The 23,851-nt window shown below is 31.6% G+C and overlaps 1 protein-coding gene across 1 annotated transcript; it reads right to left on the bottom strand.

Annotated features, from left to right (window-relative positions):
• Window positions 1-8,139: 8,139 nt before the first annotated feature.
• LOC126717081 (uncharacterized) lies at window positions 8,140-14,347 on the bottom strand. Its single transcript, XM_050418297.1, has 2 exons — window positions 14,253-14,347; window positions 8,140-10,787 (listed from the first exon to the last, which is right to left on the bottom strand). The coding sequence occupies exons 1-2, from the start codon at window positions 14,283-14,285 to the stop codon at window positions 8,196-8,198; spliced, it is 2,625 nt and encodes an 874-aa protein (XP_050274254.1). The 5' UTR covers window positions 14,286-14,347; the 3' UTR covers window positions 8,140-8,195.
• Window positions 14,348-23,851: the final 9,504 nt, after the last annotated feature.

Here is a 23,851-nt window from a genome sequence, read left to right as displayed (position 1 = left end):
ATATATTTCCAACTAAGATATAAATAATCTCTAATAAATAGAATTTGACAAGAAAACAAAATCTTCCCAAGGATATGCAACCCTAATAGCAAATCTACATCTAACATATCTAAGAACTACAAGCTCTAACAACACCACCCCGGATAAAAGCAATTAATGCCTCTATATATCAATTTCAAATTCAAAAATCCAATTCAAGGTAAGTCTTCCGATTTAGCATATATTACCTACAAAGTTACAATCAAATGTATCCCATATGAGCAAGGAGTACATGCAAGAGAAAAGACATACACAAAAAGTTTGACAATATTTTTCATTGTTGGGTTACACATGTGAGTAAAATCCTATATTGAATAATGATGAAAATAATGAATAGTTAATATAACATAATTAAGCATATAGTCATTGAGTTTAGGCCTTTTATTTTAAAGTGTATCTCTATATGTTATATTAATTATTCAAAGAAACTCTCCAAGGTTTTTATCTCTCTAACATTCACAGTAGTTGAGCTAGCAAGTTTTTACTGGTCCCCATCTAGACCCATTACTAACATCACTGTAAAGTTGTGATTTCCAACTAGCCTTTGTTGCCTGAATTCCGTGCCAAATTTTATTGTAATTTCTTCAATCATTTCCCTGTATTTATGTGGATTTATTTGTAAGGGATGAGTGTAAGAGATTGGTAAAGAATCAAGCTTCAAATATGGATTAGTGCAGTTCACAACTAGCTTGCGAGAAGCTCGTGAGAAGAGTAACCCTCGAAAGGCTATGTGTAAAGCACATGACTGGAAGCTGAAGAGTCATGCCAAGCTGTCAAATTCGCAAGTACTTTGCGAGAAAGGCCATATCGGGAGGTAGCCACGAAACTCTCTGTTTGGAAAAAAGAAAAAGAGTTTTACCAAATTCTTTATCCACACTATATATACCCTGATTACCCATGAAATGTAAGGAGTGCTTTTCAGAAAGAAAACCCTAGCAAATACACTTAAGAGTTAGAGGTTGTTATACATACAATCATCTACACATTTTTTCTTGGTTTTCTTCTACTCCTATCTCTCCATCTCTACATTCTTGAGAGATTCTCAACCTAAACATTTGTCACACCCAATCTGAGTGTTAAGTCAAGTTTGGTACTGTTGGGAAGCATTGGAAGGAGCTACTAAGTGGTGAATGCAATCGGGCTAAATTACAAAATCTGGAAAGTTAGTGAAGATAAGACTCCGATAAGTCCGTTGGTAGCAGGAACTTGGAGGGCTCAAGTACATGGGGTAGACTAGGCTTGGAGGGTCTTTTGTTATTCGTGTACTCTAACTTTATTGACTAGCGGATCGATTTTAACTTGGAAGGTTGCGGAGAGATTTTTCACCGAGTTCTTCGGTTTCCTTTTCAATAACACGTCTTGGTATTATCTTGTATTTGCATCTCTCTTCCTTACTCTTTAAACATTCATTTTATTGTTCATTGTGGTTGGATATGGCTTAGAGTAGTATTACCAATTTATTGTGCATATTTACTCTTATTCTGCACTTTGTTAAGTTTGAGTAAATGCAATGTAACTGTAATTTTTAATTTGGAGTCTAAACAAGCTCTAATGTTTTCACACTAATTTGAGCTTTCAATCACTTTTACCTACCACTAACAATCTGCCACATCATGGGACTTGTGAAAATCTTAATCAAAATTTGGTGTCTACAGTCTTTCTCAAGTGCAAACGGCCACACGTGTCACCATTCATGGGTACTCGAACCAATGCCTAATATCAATATGGAAAATGTGAGTCCCACTATCTTAAAAAATGCTCTTAACCTTACACCTGTCAAGTTTGGTTGGTTGTCTCATGGCCAATCCCTCTTTAATGGTATGTTTGGATTGAGGGGGAGGGAGGGAAAGTAGAGTAAAGTATAGTGGAATTAGCACAAAATTAGCCTAATTTTAGCCACCTCACTCTACTCTACTCTCCTCCACTCTCCTTCCCTTTCCCCTCAATCCAAACAAACCCTAAGTTTTTCTACCTCGCCTACGAATTAAATCACTTTTTCCCTTACATGACTTCAAACGTTGAGAAGGAATACACACTGGCCAAATCTTTTTGGATATCCAACTATGTCTTTGGCTATATTATCAACTTTCACTAAGACACATTTTATGGACAAATAAAAATCATGGCATCAGAAGTGGACGAAAAAGTCACATGAGCCACACGTTATTTTTCTTCAGTTAAACTTAACTGCTAAATAGACAATAGGGTGCAAAATGTTTTACAAGTATTAGTTTAGGAGGGTGATCGTGCATTCCTGTAATTCATGAGATAAGTGTAAATAGGAGTATAGTCTAGGGATATAAAATGTAATTTTCACATTTTTAAATTACAAACTTGAATGTATAAGGTAAGTTAACTCTTAAAATTAACCTCCTTTGAATTTTCATGTTCAACACAAACCAAAATTTCAAAGAAAAGATTTGAGTGGAAACTTTGGAGACAACATCAATGAAAGCATTCTTAAGTTAATATTTCTTTCTAGATATTTTTTTTTTTTCAAAATTTTATAATCAAGGGTTTTGGAAATTCGGAAATTAGAATGATTAGAGACAATTGAGTGAGAATAACTTCATACTTTAATGGATTTGGATTTTAGGGATAGATATTTTCAGGAGTTTAATAACTTGATTTTGAACGGAGATTAGTAAGTGAATTACCCCTAAATGTGGTCCTAACATTATAATTTTATACAAATAACTAAATATTTCAATTCTACTCAAAAAAATTAAGTGAGAGCCTAATTAGGTTCATGAAAAAGAGTTATAGTAAAAAGTAAAAAAAATAACATCTTGAGAATTTGAAATTTTGGAAAATAAAAGTTCCTTAAAAAACCCACTTGTCGGCCACATGGTTAAAGGAGAGTATAGCTCACCTCTGATGCATTTAGGTCTAGAAGTGGTGATATATCCGGATTCTCTTCATTTCCCTTTAAAATGGAAAGTATCCATTTAATGGACAAGATCAATTTGCAATTGATCTAGGGTAGAAAAGGTATAGTGAGACACATGATTGGAACCAAACATTTTCCATCCTATTATATGCATAAACACCCACGCTTCTACGGCTCCCACAATACTTCCTCTCCCCTATTATTTCTTCATCATAATTCATGGCTAATCAAAATAGGTGCTAAAATAACACTCAAGCTTTTCTCTGCAACTAAATAATTAAAGAGAGACAAAACTTACTGGGCAGTGGCTATCTTGACAAGCGTACAGAGTAATACAGTGTTGCTAGGCTGGTGTGAGACGTAGCCCAGACGACAATGGTGGCTTGGCGTGAGTAGTGGTAGCCCAGACGACAAGCGTACAGATAGCACATATTCAGATGCGTTTAGTTAGAAAAAAGGGAATTTGCTTAATGAACTATAGGTTAATTAGAGTTTAAATCTGCTGGGTTAAGTTTTTTAGATTTCAATTGAGGTGGTACAATTTTTTACCTTATATCTATTTCAAATTGATCTCGTACATTAAATAGACACTCCCCATTTCAAGAGGAAATGGAGAAGATCCAAATTTTATTGAGATCCACTTGCTCCTAAAAGACTAGTAGACCACCACCCTACATTGGACAATAATTCTGCGTATATAGAACGTGCAATTCATAAAATATTAAACAAAATTAATTTAGAGATGGTTTTCATATAGGTGCTCTTGTTCTTGGAATTACCAGGTGAAATTTTTAAGATTTTTTTCCATTGCTCCAGAAGCAACGTTGTTTTGGTATTGTATGAGTTAATTATGGTGTGTTTTAAGCAAGGATGTCAATACCGTACCGGAGGCTGTACCGGTTTGGCCACCGGTACGATATATTTCGGATACCGGTCAATACCGGTGTACCGTTTCGGGTTTACCGCTATTTTTTATATTTATAAATAAATAAATATATATATATATATATATAAATGTATGTATGTATGTGTTTGTATATATATATATATATATTATAATAAATATAAAAGTTTACCATAAAACATTTCCTCAATTCAGAACTAATTATTCATGGTTTTAAACTTTAGTATCAATTAAAAGGGAAAAAAAATAAAAAAATAAAATAGAAATCTTAAAAGTTACCATTGCATACTAAGAAAACAAATAATACTAATAAGTTAATACAAATAAGTTACCATTCTTTCCTAACAAAAATTCAAAAAAAAAAAAAAAAACTTTTTTCTGTACCGGCCGGTACGCCCGGTACCGGTCGGTATTGCTCGAAATTGGCCGGTACGAGGCCGGTACGGCCGGTACTTTTTCCGGTACGAAACAGAGGGGTCGAGCATACCGGATTACTGGCCGGTACGGTATATTCCGGCCGTACCGACCGGTCGGTACGGAATTGACAACATTGGTTTTAAGTTTTAACTTTTATAAGAACGAATTTGAATGCAATGAAACACAAATACATTTTTTTTTTTAATTGTTAAAGTCTGGACTTAGTGAAATAATTTGTCTATTTTATTGTATTGTGTTTGTTATTGAGGTGTCCGTGTCATAACTTTGAAATTTTGGAGAGTCTACGAGGCATTTTGACTTAACTAGTGATATTTATAGCATTTAAAATAAAATAAAATAAAAAGGACATATTGTTTTGTTTTGTAAAAATATTTATTTTGTATCAAAAAATTATTTTTTTATTTATTTATTTGTTTCTCATTATGAAATTTATGGGTAAATTAGTTTAAGGAAGTTTGTTTAGAGATAAAAATTAGAATTTCCTTCCTTTTGAAATGATTTTTATTTTTATTTTTACCTATCAAATATTTACATTCTTCAATCTTGATTAACTTTCTTTTTTCTTCTTCTTTTTTTCTTTTTTGAAAAGAATGCTGTCAATTCATTAAAGAAAACCCAAATTGGCTTGAATTATAGCATGAAGGTATGAAGGAACATCTTCCATTCACACCGAAAGGATCTGAGACATGTTTAACATGCCTAATAAGGCTGTAAGCGATAGAATTACATTGACAACATACATGGGAAAAACTCAAAAAAGTAAAGGATTCTGCTAAAATTTTAGCTTCATCAATCAAGTGACCAAATAAAGCTAGAGAGGACACCTCATCCTGCAGAGAATTAATAATAACCATCGAATCACCTCTAAAATTGCCTTTGAGATTCCTAAATCCATAGAGGATTCAAGAGCCCTTGCATGGCTTCGATATCATCAACTGAATTTGGGAGGGAAACCTTCTGAGACATTAATTCGATCACCAAGCCTCTATTATCCCTAATAATAACTCCAATCATTTCTTGATTTGCAACCTTAAAAATTGCCTCATACGAAATTAATCTTAGAAGTGTCATTTGGAGGTGGAATCCAGTAGACCTGTGGCCATGGTTGAGGAGTTAGAGCTGCAGAAGGACACTACAAAAAACTGGACCTATAATGGCATTTGTGAAACGCTACTATAGGTACTAAAAACGCCACTATAGGCCCATTTTGGCTATAGCAACGTTTGCTATAGTGGCCTTTACAAACACCACTATTGTACCGCAACTATAGACCTATAGAGGCGTTTTACAAAAACACCACTATAGCCAAAAGATTTTTTTTTTTTGACGTGAAAAAGTTTTTTTTTAATTGAATTAAGATTGTAATTAAATTAATATTACAATTTTAATTAAATTAAAAGATAAAAAACAAAACAAAATAAAAACCCTACAGCTATCCCAGCAAATTCAAAATGAAACACAAACCCACCTAAAAAAATTCAAAATCAAACACAACATGCTCACATCCAAAAATTAATATATATATATATATATATATATATATATATATAACAACTCCACCCCAACACATTCAGCCGCCACAGACCAACCTGCAAAAAGAAATCATCAAATTGATTTTGAATTTTTCACTACTTTCTTGTTTCTATTAACAAAGATATTATCACACTTGAGATAAACCTATCAATAATAAAAAATAAAAAAATAAAAAACCCAAGAATTAACAAAAATTAATCAGAAATCTCAAAGACCCACAAAGCAAAGTTGATAGTAAACAAGGAATAGACCAAAACTATTATCAAAAAATAAATACACCAAAACAATCATAATTTTTTTTTTAAATGCTTACCTGCAACTATACAACCAATGGCTTCAAACACCATCTACAAATTTGAACTAAATTAGTAAGCTGTAACACTATCTGCAAATCCAAAACCCACAAACGTTAACACCACCACAAATAAAACAAAAAAAAAAATCAAAATGGAGAGGAAGAGAAAATAATCAATTCAGGTGTGAAGTGAAAGAAGAGTGAAAGAAAAAGAAAAGAAGAAAGATGGAGGAGTGGAGAAAAAAAAGAAAAAAGAAGGAAGTCTGAGACTTGGCATGGAGAGATAAGATAGAAAAATAAAGAAAGGAAAAAAACAAAGAAAACAAAAGAGAAAGGAAGTCTGAGGCTTGGCGTGTAGATAAGGGAGAGATATGAGAGAGTGAGAGTAGGTGGGTGTTTTAAAGTTTTTTTAAATTTATATATATATATATATATATATAAAGAGAGAAATGATAAGTATGTATGTGTGTGTATATATATATATATATATATAAATGATATAGCCACAATATTTCCACAACATTTTTTCAACAAATTTTAAGTGGCAGATTGTTACTGGTTGTTATTGTTATGGCAAAAAAGTAATCTTAGTGTTAGGTTCAAATTTGAACCATTAACAACTAACCACCTATGATTTGTTGTGAAAATATTGTGAAAATATTGTAGACGTAACATCTCTCATATATATTTGTTGTGAAAATATTGTAGACGTAACATCTCTCATGTAGACGTAACATCTCTCATATATATATATATATATATATATATACAACTAAATATTTTGAAATATGCCATAGTTTTTGTTTACGCTAAAACCAATTCAAGTGTTTTTTTTTTTTTTTTTTTTGAATATTGTAGAACATGCACTTTTTGGACCTATAGTGGCGTTTTCTAAACGCCACAATAGGTCCCTTATTTTATTTTATTTTTTTGGCCAGATTATTCTTAACGTTGTTTTTTCTTTTTTTCCTTTTTTTTTTTGGGGTGGTGAGCTATAGCGGTGTTTCGCAAACGCCACTATAGGTCTTTTTTCCTCTACTAAAATAAAAAGTGCGTGTAGTAGCGTTTGTAAAATGTCACTATAGGTCTTTCCATCCTGCAAAAAAAAGTGTCTATAGTGGCGTTTGTTAAACGCCACTATATGCCCTTAGGAACGCTGCTATAGACCCTTTTTTAAAACACCACTATAAGACTCTCCAAACACCATTATAGGTCCAGTTTTTTGTAGTGGGAGCACTAGCCATTGAATTAGCATTTGTGAACTTAGTAAACTAATCTTGATCACCAGCCATCGATTTCGGATAGTCCAGATGGACCATAAAATCATAACTAGAGGTTAAGGAGGATGGTTTCTATCACAGTATTGGCATTGTTAAGGGCTTTTTTTTTTTCTTCGCCACATCCAACATTATGGACACTCTTTTATATTATGTATGTAGAGTGTGAACATTGCTTTGAAAATGTAGACATGCACATGGTGTGAAAAGTGTAGATATTGTGTGAACTGTGAATTAACATCCTAAAATGTGAAAAAATGATTTTCCCCATTGTTAATGGGTTTAGTAAGTCAAGATTGGGTGTATTGGGCAACAATTGGCACAACACCAAATATGTGGGTAATGACATTTGAAAATGAAGAAGAGAGAGGGATAAGTTGGGGGCGGTGGGGGATATGGGAGTATTGTCTATTGTATGGCATTCAAGATTAAAAAGACAAAAGTGCAATGCGACAGAAATGGAGTAAAAGTGCGTAATTCAATTATTCAACGTCTCATAAAATTATTGTTAAGAAATTGTAAGTCTTACAAGTTGAGTTAACTAAAACCCATTTTAATAAGATCTTACACACAAATTTTTTTTTTTTTTTTTTTTTTTTTTTTTTTTTTTTTTTTGAGCAGATGATCTTACAAACTTGCAAGTGATGTAACTCATTTATAATTTAATTCAGGCCAAGACAATGGTATCATTGAAAGCAAATGAAATCAACATGTTTTATTTCATAATATTTATGGTATCTAATTATGATATTGATAAAGATAATAATTAAGAAAATTATTGGGTACATCATATTTATTTATCATTCAGTACATAACCTGTCATTTATTAAGATTCAGCTTTGCTCTGGTACGGGTCTCAACCCAGGCATGCTCTTTCAAGCCTAACTGTGCCATCAAAAACCAAACAAAAGTAATAAGCTCACCGCCCTTACTTAGTTGTTGGACATGGGCTTTTGCTCTGCTACGACTCGCAGCATATGACAACAATTCCACCCATACTTGACTTGTTACCTTCCATTTAATCTCTGGTCCCAAATCTTGAATCTCTTTTGCCAACATGCACGCATCAAACAGTACAGACTTCGATCGATCTCCCTTCACATAAACAGGTTTGACGGATGTGTTCACCCCAAGAATATTTATACAGCCTTCTGGCAGATCTTTTCCTCCATATTCGTTAAAGAATCGTTGCGCTTCAGAGCTGGTGTCCTTGAACCTTTGTTTTGAAATTCCTGACACTTCGGACATCATACCTTGTTGCTGATATAATAGATAAAACATGTAATCTGAGAGGCGCTTACTGAATTCACGAGCATCACAATTTTTACAATCCGAAGGCATGCAACTACAACCAGCATTATTCCAGAATTTAACAGCCATGACACACTTTTTGTACCAACCAGCATCACAATATTCACAAAACAAATGCTTGTGACCATCGTGTCCATCAGTGTTGTAGCAGAGTTCTGTAGCAATGTGCCACAGTAGAAGGCTTTCATCATAAGCAACATTTTTGACACAATGCATTAACGTACTTGAGATAAGACTGTAATTGAAGTCACCACTCTCAAGAATCCATTCACCTCTAGCTGAGCTTATTCTCTTGGCTTCTTCCGGATCATCCGCAAAGTAAGATTTCTCTGACAGCCCGTGGAAGATAAATTCCCATAGGTACGGATCAAAATGGTGAGAAGTCACATATTTCATCTGAATTATAAAGTCATTTTTCTTCAGATCTATAAAATTCTTAACGTCCCTCGGCAAATAATAATAAAATATATAATATAATAAATAATAAATAAAATCGTTTATAATGTCCAAAGATGGTCGTATGCCAATTCCTTGGACACGGACCATAAGGTCTATTTTCCTGATGATCTCGCCGATGGTTTTACTTCTGCTTTGTGACCTTCGTCGATAACAGTAATCAAGGAAGTTGAATTGAGATAGATCTTCAGACCACCTTCTAGAACCTACTTTTTTTATTATCCGTGGTTGTTTCTGCGGCTTCTCCTGCTTCTTGGGAAAGAGGAAATTGATGATTTTGGATAGGAGGGAAGAAACTTTCTTGGGTTGCTCCTGCGGTTGCCTTTGCTTCTTGGGAAAGAGGAACTTGATGATTTTGGATCGGAGGAAAGAAAGTTTCTTGGGTTTCTCCTGCGGCTGCCTTTGCTTCTTGGGAAAGAGGAGCTTGTTGATGATTTTGAATGTGAGGGAATCTTTGTCGAACTTTTTAAGATAAGCAACAGTCCAATCAGAGTAAAACCATATGAAGAGAGTCACCATATCCAGGCCTAAAACACCAACGAACAAGGTGTAGGTCACAACGACATCAAACTCCGTCTTGAAAGTGCCCTTCTCTTCTAAGATGAAAAGTGAAAAGGCTGCAACAACTAACCCAGTGGATATACCCCGAGATATTTTTCCAATGTTGGACGTTGCCACCAGCACCTTGGTATGGAGAAGATCATAAAAGTAGTTGAGCTGGATTTCTAATATTTTCAATGTTTGTTCTGGACGTCTTTTAGTGAAGAATTCTCGACTCTCCGTATGCTCACGGGAGCTGAACATGAGATTGACTATGAGTCCCTTGTAAATATATGCGAAGTGATGAGCACGCTGCACCAGTTCATGAGGATCCAATTCTCTATCATCGGCTATAGTATTTTCATTAGCCTGGGATTCTAGGTCGTGGACATACTCCATTTTTATAGGAAGATTGTTCCCTTTATAATGTGTGAATGCACTCATCAGTCTCTCATAGTTAGGCCCAGGGTCAGGTTCTCCAAGAACAGAGGTCCCAAAACTATCCGAACTTGCAAGATACAATGCAGCTATTCGCTCCGCATACTTGATTGTTCCAGCAAGGAGGAGAAAGATTGTGGGGATCCATAGTGTGTTTAGATGAAATGATTGATAAAACACAAAACCAGTGGTGAAGATTTGGAGGAAGAGCCAAATCAAGTGCCTAAGCCACAACTCATTATCCTCAATAGCAAAAGAAGTTATTTTGTCTTGGCCACCAACCAGTAACAAAAGAAAAGGAGTCCACATCACCAGAAGAAGACCAGTATCATCCCTGCTCCTGGACCCGATGGTACTAACGACACCATGGTTCATCATCACCAAATAACTAGCAGTATTATTAATGGCACCAGAGGCAGTATATTTCTCTTCACTGTCAAAGACTAGCCCAACTGCAAAGCTAGCAGCCCAGTCAGCAATCAGGTAAGCTGCCCAGATGATCATGATTACTGCTTTGTTTGCCGTTTTCTTTCTCAGGGGTGCAGCAAAAAGCAAAAAAAACTGAACCACTATGCTAAAGAGGATAAAGCTCCTGAGATTCCATCTCTGCCATAATTGCTTCACTTTAGAGATATGCCTTAAAAAACTCGACAGTTGCCTGCTTCCCTGCAAAACAATCTTGGTTAATACCTTTCCCTTGGGGGGACAAATTAAACTCACTTGTTTGAAAAATAAATTAAAAAAATCTTTGTTCCCTGCAGAAAATCTCATTCCTTCCCCTTTTAAGAGGATATAGAATTTGAGTCTTAATGGATACAAAAATAAATAAATAAATTGAGCGTTAATGAGTCACATTTCTTAATATCATTTAATATAAACATTATAATCTCTATGTTATCACCACATGCCGTTGGTGCGATGGTCACTCCACAAGTATAAGTGTTTATGAAGTATTGGAAGAAAAAGCCAGGATTTAAGTCTCTAGGAGGAGGCTAAATTTATAAAAAAAAATAATAAAATAAAAAGTGTGGGTTACCTAAAAATCACAATTATCAAAAGCAAACATCATAAATTGAAACTCTATAATAAAAATATATAAATTTATGGGATATTTGAACCTAAATTGATGTCTAAAGGACAAAGGCTTTTGACAATATTATTAATGACATGATTATAATTAAAGGCATGGGTTACCTAAAAATCATAGCATAAATTATTCCGAAGCAAAACAAATATGTGGATCATCACCTAGTATCTGTCGAATTACTCCATACTACTATAAAATTTGCATATATTGTACATGTTGCTTTCTCATTTGCGTAAAACAATGATAATTGCTTTCAATATCATAAAAATCAACAAATACGAAACCAACCGTAAAAATGGAAGTTATCATCAATTTCTCACCTTCAGGATAGAGGAAACCCCACCTATTGTCATGGAACAAATCCTATTGGATGTAAATTGTGGCAACCATTTATATGAATACAATGAGATATTTTCCTTATATATATATATATATATATATATATAAACAATTTAAATCTTTAAACATAAAAATATAAATTCCTTATAAAAAAAAATACCAAAATACATCATAAATTTAAAGTATGAAAGTTAAAGCATATTATATATACCATATAAAATAAAAACCAACAAAAAATACATTAAAATTTTCTTAAAATTTTCAAAGTATCCTATATTGCTTAAATACAAACTTAAACAAATTTATATAAGTTATTGGATACCCTTTCCTTGCAAACCAGTTTTCAAGTGTGAGTTTTAATTATTTATGGGTTTGTATTATTTGCTATTAGAAACAACCACCACGTCAAGTAATCGAACATAGCTCATTGAGTATAGGGATCAAATGAGTTGTGATTTTGTGGTCGAGTCTCGAATGGGATGACCTAGAGGTTAAATTAAAATGACTTACTAAATCATCGAATAACTGATAGGTGAGTGGATCCATGAAAAAGAAAAAAAGAAAAGGTTATCATCGGGTCAATGTTGATAAAGTGAGTCATTGTGGATGTCGACTGTGGACCGTGGAGGCATGCTATGATCCTAATATCCCACATGGCTTAAGTGTTAACTTAACCATGTGTATATAAGCTTTTGGGCCTCTTTCCTTGCAAGCCATTTTTCAATGGTGAGTTCTACACATGGGTTTGTTTCATTTGGTATCAGAGCTAATCATCACGTCAGATAATCAAATGTAGCTTGTTGATTATGAGATCAAATGAATTGCAGCTTTTGTGGTCGAATCTCAAAGGAGGCAACCTAGAGGCTAGATTAAAATTTCTTGCAAAGTCATTGAATAATTGGTAGGTGAGTGGAGCCACCAAAAAGAGAAAGGGCTACCATCAAGTCAATTTTGATAGAGTAAGTCATCATGGACGTTGGCTGCAGAGCGTAGTGATATGTTACGATCCAAATGTCTCACATTGCTTAAGTGCAAGCTAAAACATGTGTATATAAGCTATTGGGCACCCTCCCCTTACAAGCTGGTTTTCAAGGTGAATTCTACTTATGGGTTTGTATCAATCCATATGTATTTTAGTTACTTTGATACTAATCAAAAAAATTTATTTTGACCCCCTAGTGGACTAATTGATCAATTGATGATGTATTCCAAACAGTCTAGCAAAAAAGATATCTTAATCACTATTATAATATCAAATCTAAAACAAAATTATAATGAAAGCAATAAAAGGCACACGGATTTGATAATGAAATGGAAAACTAATGTAAAACCTCTTTAAATGGAAAAATTACTCTGGGAATCCAATCCTATATAAAATTCACTAGAACAAACTATTACCATAGTCTATGTACAAAACCTTTAAATAACTAGACTCTCATGGATTCCAGTTAGCTTAATTGGTAAAGTCTTTAATGGTTAAATAAGAGATCTATGGTTCAGTTCCCGCCTACACTAAAAATCGATTGGTATCTTGGTTTGATGATAAAAAACTATCATTAAGAGCGGATGCTATAGATTGAAACTCTCTCAAAAAAAAAAAATTAAATAACTAGAATCTCCATTGTAACTTCAATAAATGTCCCTCTTCCCTTTCTACTACAATAATCCCAAAACCTCATTGAATCATTTTTCATGTATCTAATCTATGAACAACAGCCCTTAGACACTATGTTTGTCACATAGAATTAGCTAACATCTAAAACCCAATGAAAATGGGTTTCAGCCATTTGCATCATATATATATATATATATATATATATGTATGTATGTATGAATTACGTGTATATATTTATTTGATTATTCATATAGAAATTTTATGAGCATATACTAGTTTGTGATTGTGTGTTTGAAAGTGTGCACAAACTTTTTTGAGAAATATTTACAGGAAAGACCATGTTATTGAAGACAGACTTAACGTAGAAGAAGAATTCGATATTATAAGTTTAATTTGGTTCAAATGTAAAGCCTCGAATAAAACATGAATATAAATTTCAATTTCAAATTAAGGATGTTCAAACCTCTGATACTAGTTATAATTGTTATGAAATATATGCAAAATATATAAGTATGTACATATCCAGTAGTCCTCAAAATTACAGTTTTTTTAAATAAAAAATGTACTGAATATTTTTTTAAAAACTTATAAATTTTATTTTTTATGGGAAAATGATGATAGATTTATCAGTAAATAATATCTTATTATTGGTGAGTTCCAGTTAGCTCAACTGGTAAAGTCCCTGATGGTTATATAAGAGATCTGAGGTTCAATCTCCGTCTACACCAAAAACTGATTGGTGTCTTGGTCTGATGATAAAGAGTTATCATCAGGAGCAGACGCCATAGGTTAAAACTCTCTCAAAAAAAAATCTTATTATTGTCAAACTTGGCATGTAAGATTAACCTACTGAAAACATTTAGCCGAAAAATAGGTTCCACAAAATTGTGGTTTAATAAAAAGAAATTAATGAAATGGTGTAACTTATATTAATGGGTACACATTAAAAATAAATCAAAACGCAATTGATTTAGTAATAATATATTTAACGATCATATATATCTAACCCAAGTGCAAGGTTCACTAAGCATGTATGTATATAGAAATTAACAACTTAATAGACCTAAAGTTTAAGTCATCAAATACTTACAATAACAAAAATCCATTTCACGCTTTGAAACATCTCCAAAAATATTCCCAAGTAGCTCCAGTTATGTTGAGTTCACCTTGGAGCTCATCTACAACTTCTTCCATATATATAGCTCTAGAGGACTGCCACCTTTTGTTATGAAGAAATGTTCCTCATACTTTCATTAAATTATGCCATCGTGCCAAAAATATAAAACTTCACAATCACAAAAGAAAATGAAAAAGTAGAAGAGAAGCAAATCAGCAAGAAATTAATTTGAGCACTTAGATTGATGTACTCTTTTTGTCTTTTCTCTAATTTGTTATTTATTATGTTTTATTTAATTATATTCTTTCCCAAACTCATTGCTAACATGTTTTTTCCCCTAAACATCATCATACTAACATTTTAATTCTCAATGGGTTATGCACTGAAGAGACTATATCTTTTATGACTGATTTGGGACAATTATTTGAATGCGTTCTTTGTATAAAATTTTCTCTTAATAAAAGACACTAATTGAAAAAATAGTTGAGGATTTAGTAAAATCTGTGGGAAAAAAAAATTTTGAATTCAATTAATTGAATTTTTTTCCTAAAATTAGTATAAAAAAAAAAAAAAGTTCTGGTTCAAGGACAAATTGTTCAAATGAAGAGAAGAAAAAATTAGGATAATGATTATTTCCTTTTTTTAATAATTTGTTCTTGAACCGGAACTTTTTTTCTCTCTTTTATAAATAACTCATGTATGCTTAAGTTTATATATATACTAGTCAGTAACATAATATGATTCTTTTTCTTTCTCTTATTTTTTTTTCTAAATATAAAACTTGATGATTATGGTTGTTATTAATATACATTTATTATTTTTCTTAGAGATAGTTTCAACATGTGACGTTCACTCCATCAAACCCAAACTTTAAATATTTTATTTGATGATAAAAAACTTTACTAGTTGATCTAATTAGAACCCACAACACTCATTTATTATAATTGTGCTTGTATATGCAATAATGTAGGCTATGCAGCTATATATTCTAGAGTAAATTACCTATTTTGTCTCCAACATTTATTATGATTGTTCCACTTTTTTTTTTAAGTGTTGTACCAATATTTTAATGAATAGACTAAGGGTAAGTTTTTATAAGCTATTGAAAAACTGTATTTTTAGTTTAAAATGAACATTTATAAATAAAAAATAAAAAAATTATGCGGACTTGTGGTTGTAAAATAGAGTTTATAAAGTTATATTAATCTCCCAAAACACCCAATCAAAAAGACCCTAAATACAAAACAGAATCTAAATTCAATTTATATATATATATATATATATATTAGAATAATAACATGTAAAATTGTGAGGCCTCAGAAACTTGTTTGAAACAATAGTATGCAATCGACAAAAGTCAAATAGCTTCAATTTTATTATATTATAGATTATAGTTTATCATTGAGATTCTATCTTGTGTAGGTTTTTCTCTTCTTCTTCTTTTTTTTTTTTTTTGTTATATAAATACAATAGACTTACAACCTTTGACATCTGCTCCATAATTATTGCTCCTTATTATCAAATCATGAAACCAATTAGTTCTTTCTAGTTTTCATTTAATATTTTAATACAAACTATTTCTCACCTATTATATAAATAAAGAGAAAACAAAAACTTCTTCTTACCTTTAAACAAAGCAAGGATATCATAATAGTTCTTCCCTCCTCCCCCCCCCCCCCCAAAAACCAAAAAAAAAAAAAAAAAGAGTTAAGATAAAGATGATTCAATTTGTTTGTTTGTTTGATTTTTTTTTTTTTAGAATCAATGATTGCATTGTTATGTCAACTGACATGTGTAACTCAATTGGCTAGCACCTTTTGGAGTGTCCATGACATCTAAAGTTCAAATGCCTCCTCTCCCGTTATAACTATCAAATTATTAACAAAAAACAAAAAAAACAAATAAAAAATAAAACTTCATGCATGCATTTGAACACTACTAAAACAACTGTGACTTTTGAAGAGTCAATATGTACGTTATAGTACAACACACACACACACACATATATATATATATATATATATGATAACACTATTATAACAAAATACATAAACAATAAAAAGAAATAGAAAATAAAGACAAGAAAAGAAAAATAAAGTTTGGTTACAAACATATTAATTTGGAGCTTTTTTTTTTCCAATCTGTTACATGGTGATTTATAAGATTATCAATGTCTATATTAAACAAGTCATATGACTTATTAACAAAGTTATGTGAATAAAATTACAAATGGATGGTCTCTTTAATTACAACATTATAGGTTGGAAAAAAATAATTCCAACCATTTTTTAAACCAAAATTTTTTACAAAAGAAGATATTTATATATAAATATATATATATATATATATATATATATATATATATATATATATTACATCTTTTAAATGGCCACTAATGTATTTTACAATCTAAAATGATGTCCTTCTAGTCCACTATGACTGATTTTTGTTTTCATTAATATAAGTTGTTGTTTCTTCTCAAAAGAAAAAGTTACTTACAGTCTCACAGGTACATGATAACAATATTATTCCAAAATCTAAAGTCAAGTAAAAAAGAAAAGGATAAAAAGCAAAGTGACTTAATGCTTATTATTGAAGTAGATTATGCTTCTCTATGTCTCTTTCACTCACTTTCCTACCTTTTCCTTTTTCATATTCTTATTACTTTGACAATATTCATCCACAAGATTTCTTGTTTTCTTTATAGCAAAAAATAATGAATGATATTAAGAAGTAAGAACCCAAATACTTAAAAAAAAAAAAAAAAAAACTAATAAGTACTCTAGGAGTACGGTGATATGGTACTCTCTCCTTTTATACTCTTGGACTCCACCAAGAATTTAATTAATCAGATTCACAATAAAAAAAAAAAGGAAGCATCATAACACGATACCCCGAAGTACCTAATAGTTTCTCATACTTTAAGCACTATACTTAAAGTACTAAAGAGTTCAAGTTGCCAACTACAATGCTACTAGTCTAAGTTTTTTTATTTTGTCTTATATATATAAATTCTTCCAGTCTACTTTTTCTAAAATTTATCGAATTGCTCTGTCTCTCTAGCACCCCTTGATTTGCCATTGGTATTCTTTACTTGGTTTCTGAGGTTTGGAATCATGTATTCAACAAAATCGTAATTCATGTTAGCTTTCGAATCTGAGTTCTCATGTAAATTTGAAGACTTTGGAGTGATTAATATAGTGTTTATTACTACAATTGAAATCCTTGTAATATCCACTGTGATGTAGGGGGAAAAAATATGAGGATTCGTTTTTGTCAGTTGTCATAGGAATTAGTAAACTGCAACATGTCTTGGGACAGCTCACATGAGTTTATATGTTCTGACGGTTTAGTAACTAGGAATATAGGGTTAAATAAATATGTAGTCATCAGTTTAAGATTAATGGTAACCATGCAGAGAAATGTGGAATTGTAAATTTCACTGCTACTGTTGCGTCAGTCTTACCCTCATGTGGATTTAAGGAACCATTTATGAATGAAAAGGTAAAGTGTTAGTATTCACAAAAGTGGTGTTACAACATGTGTTTCATGGTGTTGCTTTAGAACCCCAAACAAATTCACTGCGTGATAACATGATCCATAAATAAATAATAATTAAAAAAAACAAAAGATAGAAAGTAAAAGAGAGAATAGCATAAGGAAAAAAATACGTCATGATATAAATATATATATATATATAACATTTTGTCCCAGAAAGTTTCCATATTGAGTCCTTTTAGTATCTAATGTTTCAAATGAGCAAGTCTCTAAAGTTTTGAAATCAAGCTTTATTAGTGTTGCATATAGACCTTACCGTCATGTGGATATAAAGGAAACATTGTGATGTTACCACATGTTCCATAAGTGGTGTTATTACAACGCGATCCATTTCTTACTTTACAACTCCAAATGGATTCACTCCGTGATACCATAACCCATAGTCAAGAAATGTAAAAGAAAAAGCAAAAGAGAATGTAGAAAATTAGTGAGAGAATAGCATAAAGTTAGAACACATTGTGTCCCTAAAGTTTCTACATTGATCTATTTTAGTATCTAATGTTTCAAATGAGTGATTTTAGTCCCTAAAGTTTCCACAAACGAGCTTTATTGATACTTCTTTATATCTAATTCATTAATTTTTTTTATGTATGTGATCAACAAAAGTTTAAGCTTAATTCTGTACATTTTTGTAACCTCGCGGAGAATAGTAGAATTGTAAATTTCACTGCTAGTATTGTTGCATAATCCTTATTATCATGTGGATTTAAGGAAACACTTATGAATGAAAAGGTGAAGTGCTAGTATTCCCATAAGTGGTGTTACAAAGTGTTTCATGGCCTTACTTTAGAACAAGAAACTAATTTACTCTATGATACCATAACCCATAACCAAGTAATGAAAAAGAAAAAGAAAATTTAGAATTGCATAAGGTCAAAATACATTGTGTCAATTTTTTTTTTAGGTATCCCTTAAAGTGTCCACATTGAGCCCTTTTACTATCTAATATTTCAAATGAGCAATTTTAGCCCCAAAAATTTTAAAAACGAGCTCTATTGGTACTTTTTCTAATTCTTTTTTTATTTTTTTCTATAAGTTACATTGTTACTAACAACCGTTTAAGATTAATGGTAACCATGCAGCGAAATTGTAAATTTCACTACTAGTATGGTTGTGTAGGCATTATTGTCCTGGGGATTTAAGGAAACACTTATGAATGAGAAGGTATAGTGTTAGTATTCATACAAGTGGTGTTACAACGTGTTTCATGGTCTTGCTTTAGAACTCCAAACAGATTCAATTCGTGATACCAAAACCTGTAATCAATTAATATAAAAGAAAAAGAAAACGAAAAAGAAAAAGAAAAAGAAAAATTGAATTTAGAAAATTAAAGAGAGAATAGCATAAGGTTAGAATACACTGTGTCCATAATATTTTTGTTCTAAAAAAAAAGAAACATTGTGTCTCTAAAGTTTCCACATTGAGCCCTTTTGGTATGATAGCATATAATGTTTTAAATGAGCGATTTTAGTCCTTAAAGTTTCAAAAACAAGCTTTATTGGTACTTCTGTGAAATTTGTTAAATTTTTTTTTTCTTTTATTTACGTGACTAAAAAAAGTTTAAGATTAATGGTAACCATGCAAAGAACAGCGAGATTGTAGATTTCACTACTATTACTAATGGGTAGTCATTATAGGCACGTGGATTTAAGGAAATATTTAGGGGGTGTTTGGTTTGTCGTGATGTTACATTACCCTATAATATTACATTATTGTAATATTACATTAATGTAATCTCAAAACAAGAATACAACATTACATTGTTTAAAAATGTAACGAGATTAAGATAGTGTGATATATTTTGTAATTTTAAATTATGGTAATATTAGAAAAAGTAAAAATAAACCAAAAAAATCTTAATATCACATCATGTATTGTAATATGCATCACATCAAGAACGCATCACAGCAAACCAAACACTCCCTTATAAATGAAGAGGTAAAGTGATAGTATATTATTCATACAAGTGGTGTTACAACATGTTACATGGTCTTGCTTTATAACTCCGAACAGATTCACTACATGATACTGAAACCCATAATAAAGAAATGTATAAAAAAATAAAAATAAAAATAAAAAAAGTGAATGTAGAAAATTAAAGAGAGAAAATAGCATAAGGTCATAATTTGTTTTTTCTTAAAAAAAAAAAACATTGTGTCCCTAAAGTTTCCACATTAAGGCCTTTTAGTATTCAATGTTTCAAATGTTCAAATGAGCGATTTTAATTTCTAAAGTTTCAAAAACGAGTTTTATTAGTACTTCTGTCTAATTTGTTAATTTTTTTTTTAAATGTATGTGACTAACATAAGTTTAGGATTAATGGTAACTATGCAGATGACGGAGGAATTGTAAATTTCAGTACTATTACTGTTGCGTAGGCCGTATCTTCATGTGGATTTAAGGAAACTCTTATGAATGAAAAGGTAAAGTGTTTTTTTTTTTTTTTTTTTGAGAAACCAAAAAGGTAAAGTGTTAGCATTGACATAAGTGGTGTTACAACGTGTTTCATGGTCCTGCTTTAGAACTCCAAACAGATTCACTGTGATACCTCAAACCACAATCAAGAAATGTAAAAGAAAAAGAGAAATTTAATTTAGAAAATTAAAGAGATCGCATAAAATAAGGTCAAAATAAATTGTCCATAATATTTTTTTTTTTTTTTCTAAATTACTCCGTGACTACTATGAGCAAGCTCAAGCTACAATGGCGGCTACTTGAAAACCCAATCTCATATGATATAAGTACTGATTAATATAAGATTAAAACTCAAGGCATTAAAGAAAAGACAAAAGGAAATTGCGAACAATTAAAAAAAAAAAGTACAAATAAATAAAATGAATAAACAATAAAAATCTTTATTTTTTTCATCTTTTTCTTAACAACCAAACACACCAGCAAACACAAATTAACCGGAGCGTGGATGAAAATATATAAATAACTCTGTCGGTAGCATATAAAAAAAAATATTTAATTTCCTGTACTGCAGCTCTGTTCCTCACACCAATAATGTTTGATCCCTCCCCTACATTTGTTGAACCTTCACACCCACACCAAAATAAATGAAAATTTTGGCATCAGATCCTAAATGGAATTTATTTAAAATATATATGTTTGCAATTGCAGTTATGTAACATATAGAGAGCTCTATGTACATACCAAGAAACGTTTTGGCAAAAACTTCGAATAGATCTCCCCAGCAAGGATAGATCGACCTAGGGTTTGGTGGAATTGGGTTGGAATTTTTTGTGTTGGTCAGTTCAAATGGTTTCAAAATTCAAATAAGGGGAAAATGATAGAGAGATTTTCTTCGTAAAGTTGGTGTTTTTATAACTATAGAGACAAGGAAACGAGAATTTTATTTTTATTCATTTTATTTATTTTTGTTATTTGGATTTTTTAATTAAATGCTAAGGTGACAGTTTTAATGTCTATTAAAAAAATTTATTATTATTTTAAGATTTGGCTTACCTTAAGTATTTTTTTAAACTGAAATCTCTTTTTATTTTAATGAGAAACAGTCATATCACCTACTAATTAAATAAAATATGAAAATTAAAACACACTACCACTTATAATTGTATATTTAAAATAAAAGGACATGTCTAGTCAAAAAAATATGAAAGATAAGCTAAACCTATTATTTTATTAGCCATGTAAGCTTTAAAATGTGTCAGCAGTGCACACTATTTATCACATAAACATTTTTTGTTACTGAGTTAACGGTAGAGACTAATTTGATATCAAGTTAAAAATAACATGGACTAAAATGACTACTTGAAAAAAAAAAATAGAATTAATTCAAGTTAAAAATAACCCCAAAAAGTAAGAGGCCAAAATGGTAATTTTGCATAAATAATTTATATATATATATATATATATTGTTTTTGGACGTTCCGTACCTGCATGGTAATAGTCATTAAAAAAAAATTCAGTTTTACTTTACTTTTCTATTTCAAAATTAAAAAATTCTTTCAGATTTACCTTTTTCTAAAATTTACCAATTTCCTCTAGTCTCTCAAAACATCCCTGCTTTGTACTACTCAGAATCTATTATCTTAATTTATTATACCAAAAACTTTATAACTCAATTAGAATCTCCTAAGTTTATAACCGAGATATTTAGAGTTTAAATTCTCCCACCACAACTATTCAATTATAAAAAATAAAAAATCTTAATTCATTACTTTCCTATATGAAAGCTGAAAGTCTCTTACTTTTATTTTCTCTTTTAACTTGCAAGGCATATCATCGATATTATCTTTTGTGAAAGTGAGACGTCCGCTGGTACTCTTTTAGCCTTTACTTGGTGGTTGAGGTTTGGAATCATGCATTCAACAAAATCATAATTCATGTTTGCTTTTGAATCTGAGTTCTTATTTAAATGTGAAGACTTTGAAGTGATTAATATAATGTTTATTACTACAATTTAAATTTGTGATATGCACTGTGATGTAGGGAAAATAAAGTATGAGGGTGAATTTTTGTCGGTTGTCATAGTAGTTGGGATATTATTTCCTTAATTTTAACTGTTTTTAAAACTGCGAAATGTCTTCGAACAGATCGCATGAGTTCATATGTTTTGAAGGTTCAGTAAGTTGGAATATAGGGTTAAAGAAATATGTAATTTGAGCCATTAATTAGTTTAAGATTAATGATAACCATGCAGAGAACAGTGAAATTGTAAATTTCACTACTAGTACTACTGCTGTGTAGGTATTATCATCATGTGGATATAACTTAGGCATAAATGCTCTTTTCGTCCCTACATTTTGAGGTCATTTCTATTTTGGTCCCTACATTTCTATTTTACCACTTTTAGTCCGTAATCCAATTAACGCTTGTTATTTTAATCTTTTCCGTCAGCCAACAGATGGAAATGGCTGACGTGGCTAACGGACTGATTAAAATATTAATAAAAATCCACCGTGGCTCTCGTCACCCATGCCACATGGGTTTCCCACCCCTTTATTCACACGTGACCCTCACTACCCCCCAAATCAGTACCAAAAACCCAAAATCAATCTACCTTCCCACAAACTAAATCAGTCTACCTTCTCTTTCTATGAACCCCCAAACCAAATCAGTCCACCTTCTCTCCCAATTTGAGATAGCCATCAAACCACCATAGCAGACAAACAAACCACCATCGCAGACAAACAAACCCAAAAATATATATACCCAAACCCATTTTTCTTGGAATAGCAGAGAAAAGAAAAGCAGTGAGATCTCTATCTCTGTGAGATAGAAACCAAACACACAAGTATTAGCTCTCTCTCTGTGTATGTCCTTATATATAGCTAGCTTTATATTATGCGTAGGGGCCACAATGTTGCTTTTGTATATTCATTGTTTGGGTTTTGACTTTATTATGTTTGTTTAGTTACTTTTGACTGTTTGTTGGTCCTTGTCTGGGCATGTGTTTCTTTGTAGCTTCCAATGTGTTTCTTAGTGGGACAAAATGCTTATGACATTGCTGTTTAATATGTGTTTGTTTGTGCTTTCTAACATGGTCCCTCTACTCCCCTGTTGAAGATGATGTGCATTACCTTATTATATAATTCAAAACAGCTGAGGTGGATTGTGGAATGATGAGTGCTGAGTTGGTAAATAATAAATGTATGATATTTTGTTAACTAATAAGTGTTGTTTTGGAATGTAGTCAGTATTATTTAACTAATAACTAATGAGTGTTGTTTTGTTAACTAATGGTTTATATGTGTTTTGCATACAGCATGAGTGAGCTATTTAGTTTGTCTATGCATCATGGTGGATATTTTACTGATAACCCTCGAAAATATGTGAGAGGTAAAGTGGATATAGTGGACAATTGTGACCCTGATAGGTGGTCCAAGACAGAGATTGAGGGTATATGCAAGGAGTTTGGGTACACCTCTGTGAGCAGGATTTGGTATAAAATGCCTGGTAGTGATCTAGAGAGAGCTAATTTTCATTTGATAGTTGATGATGATGATGTAATGTTTATGACAAATTTAGTGATTGGTCATGAAGAAGTT

Source organism: Quercus robur, chromosome 3, assembly GCF_932294415.1.
Source record: "Quercus robur chromosome 3, dhQueRobu3.1, whole genome shotgun sequence".
Lineage (NCBI taxonomy): Eukaryota > Viridiplantae > Streptophyta > Magnoliopsida > Fagales > Fagaceae > Quercus > Quercus robur.
Note: the sequence above shows the minus strand (reverse complement) of the source record. Positions and strands in the feature narration are given on the sequence as shown.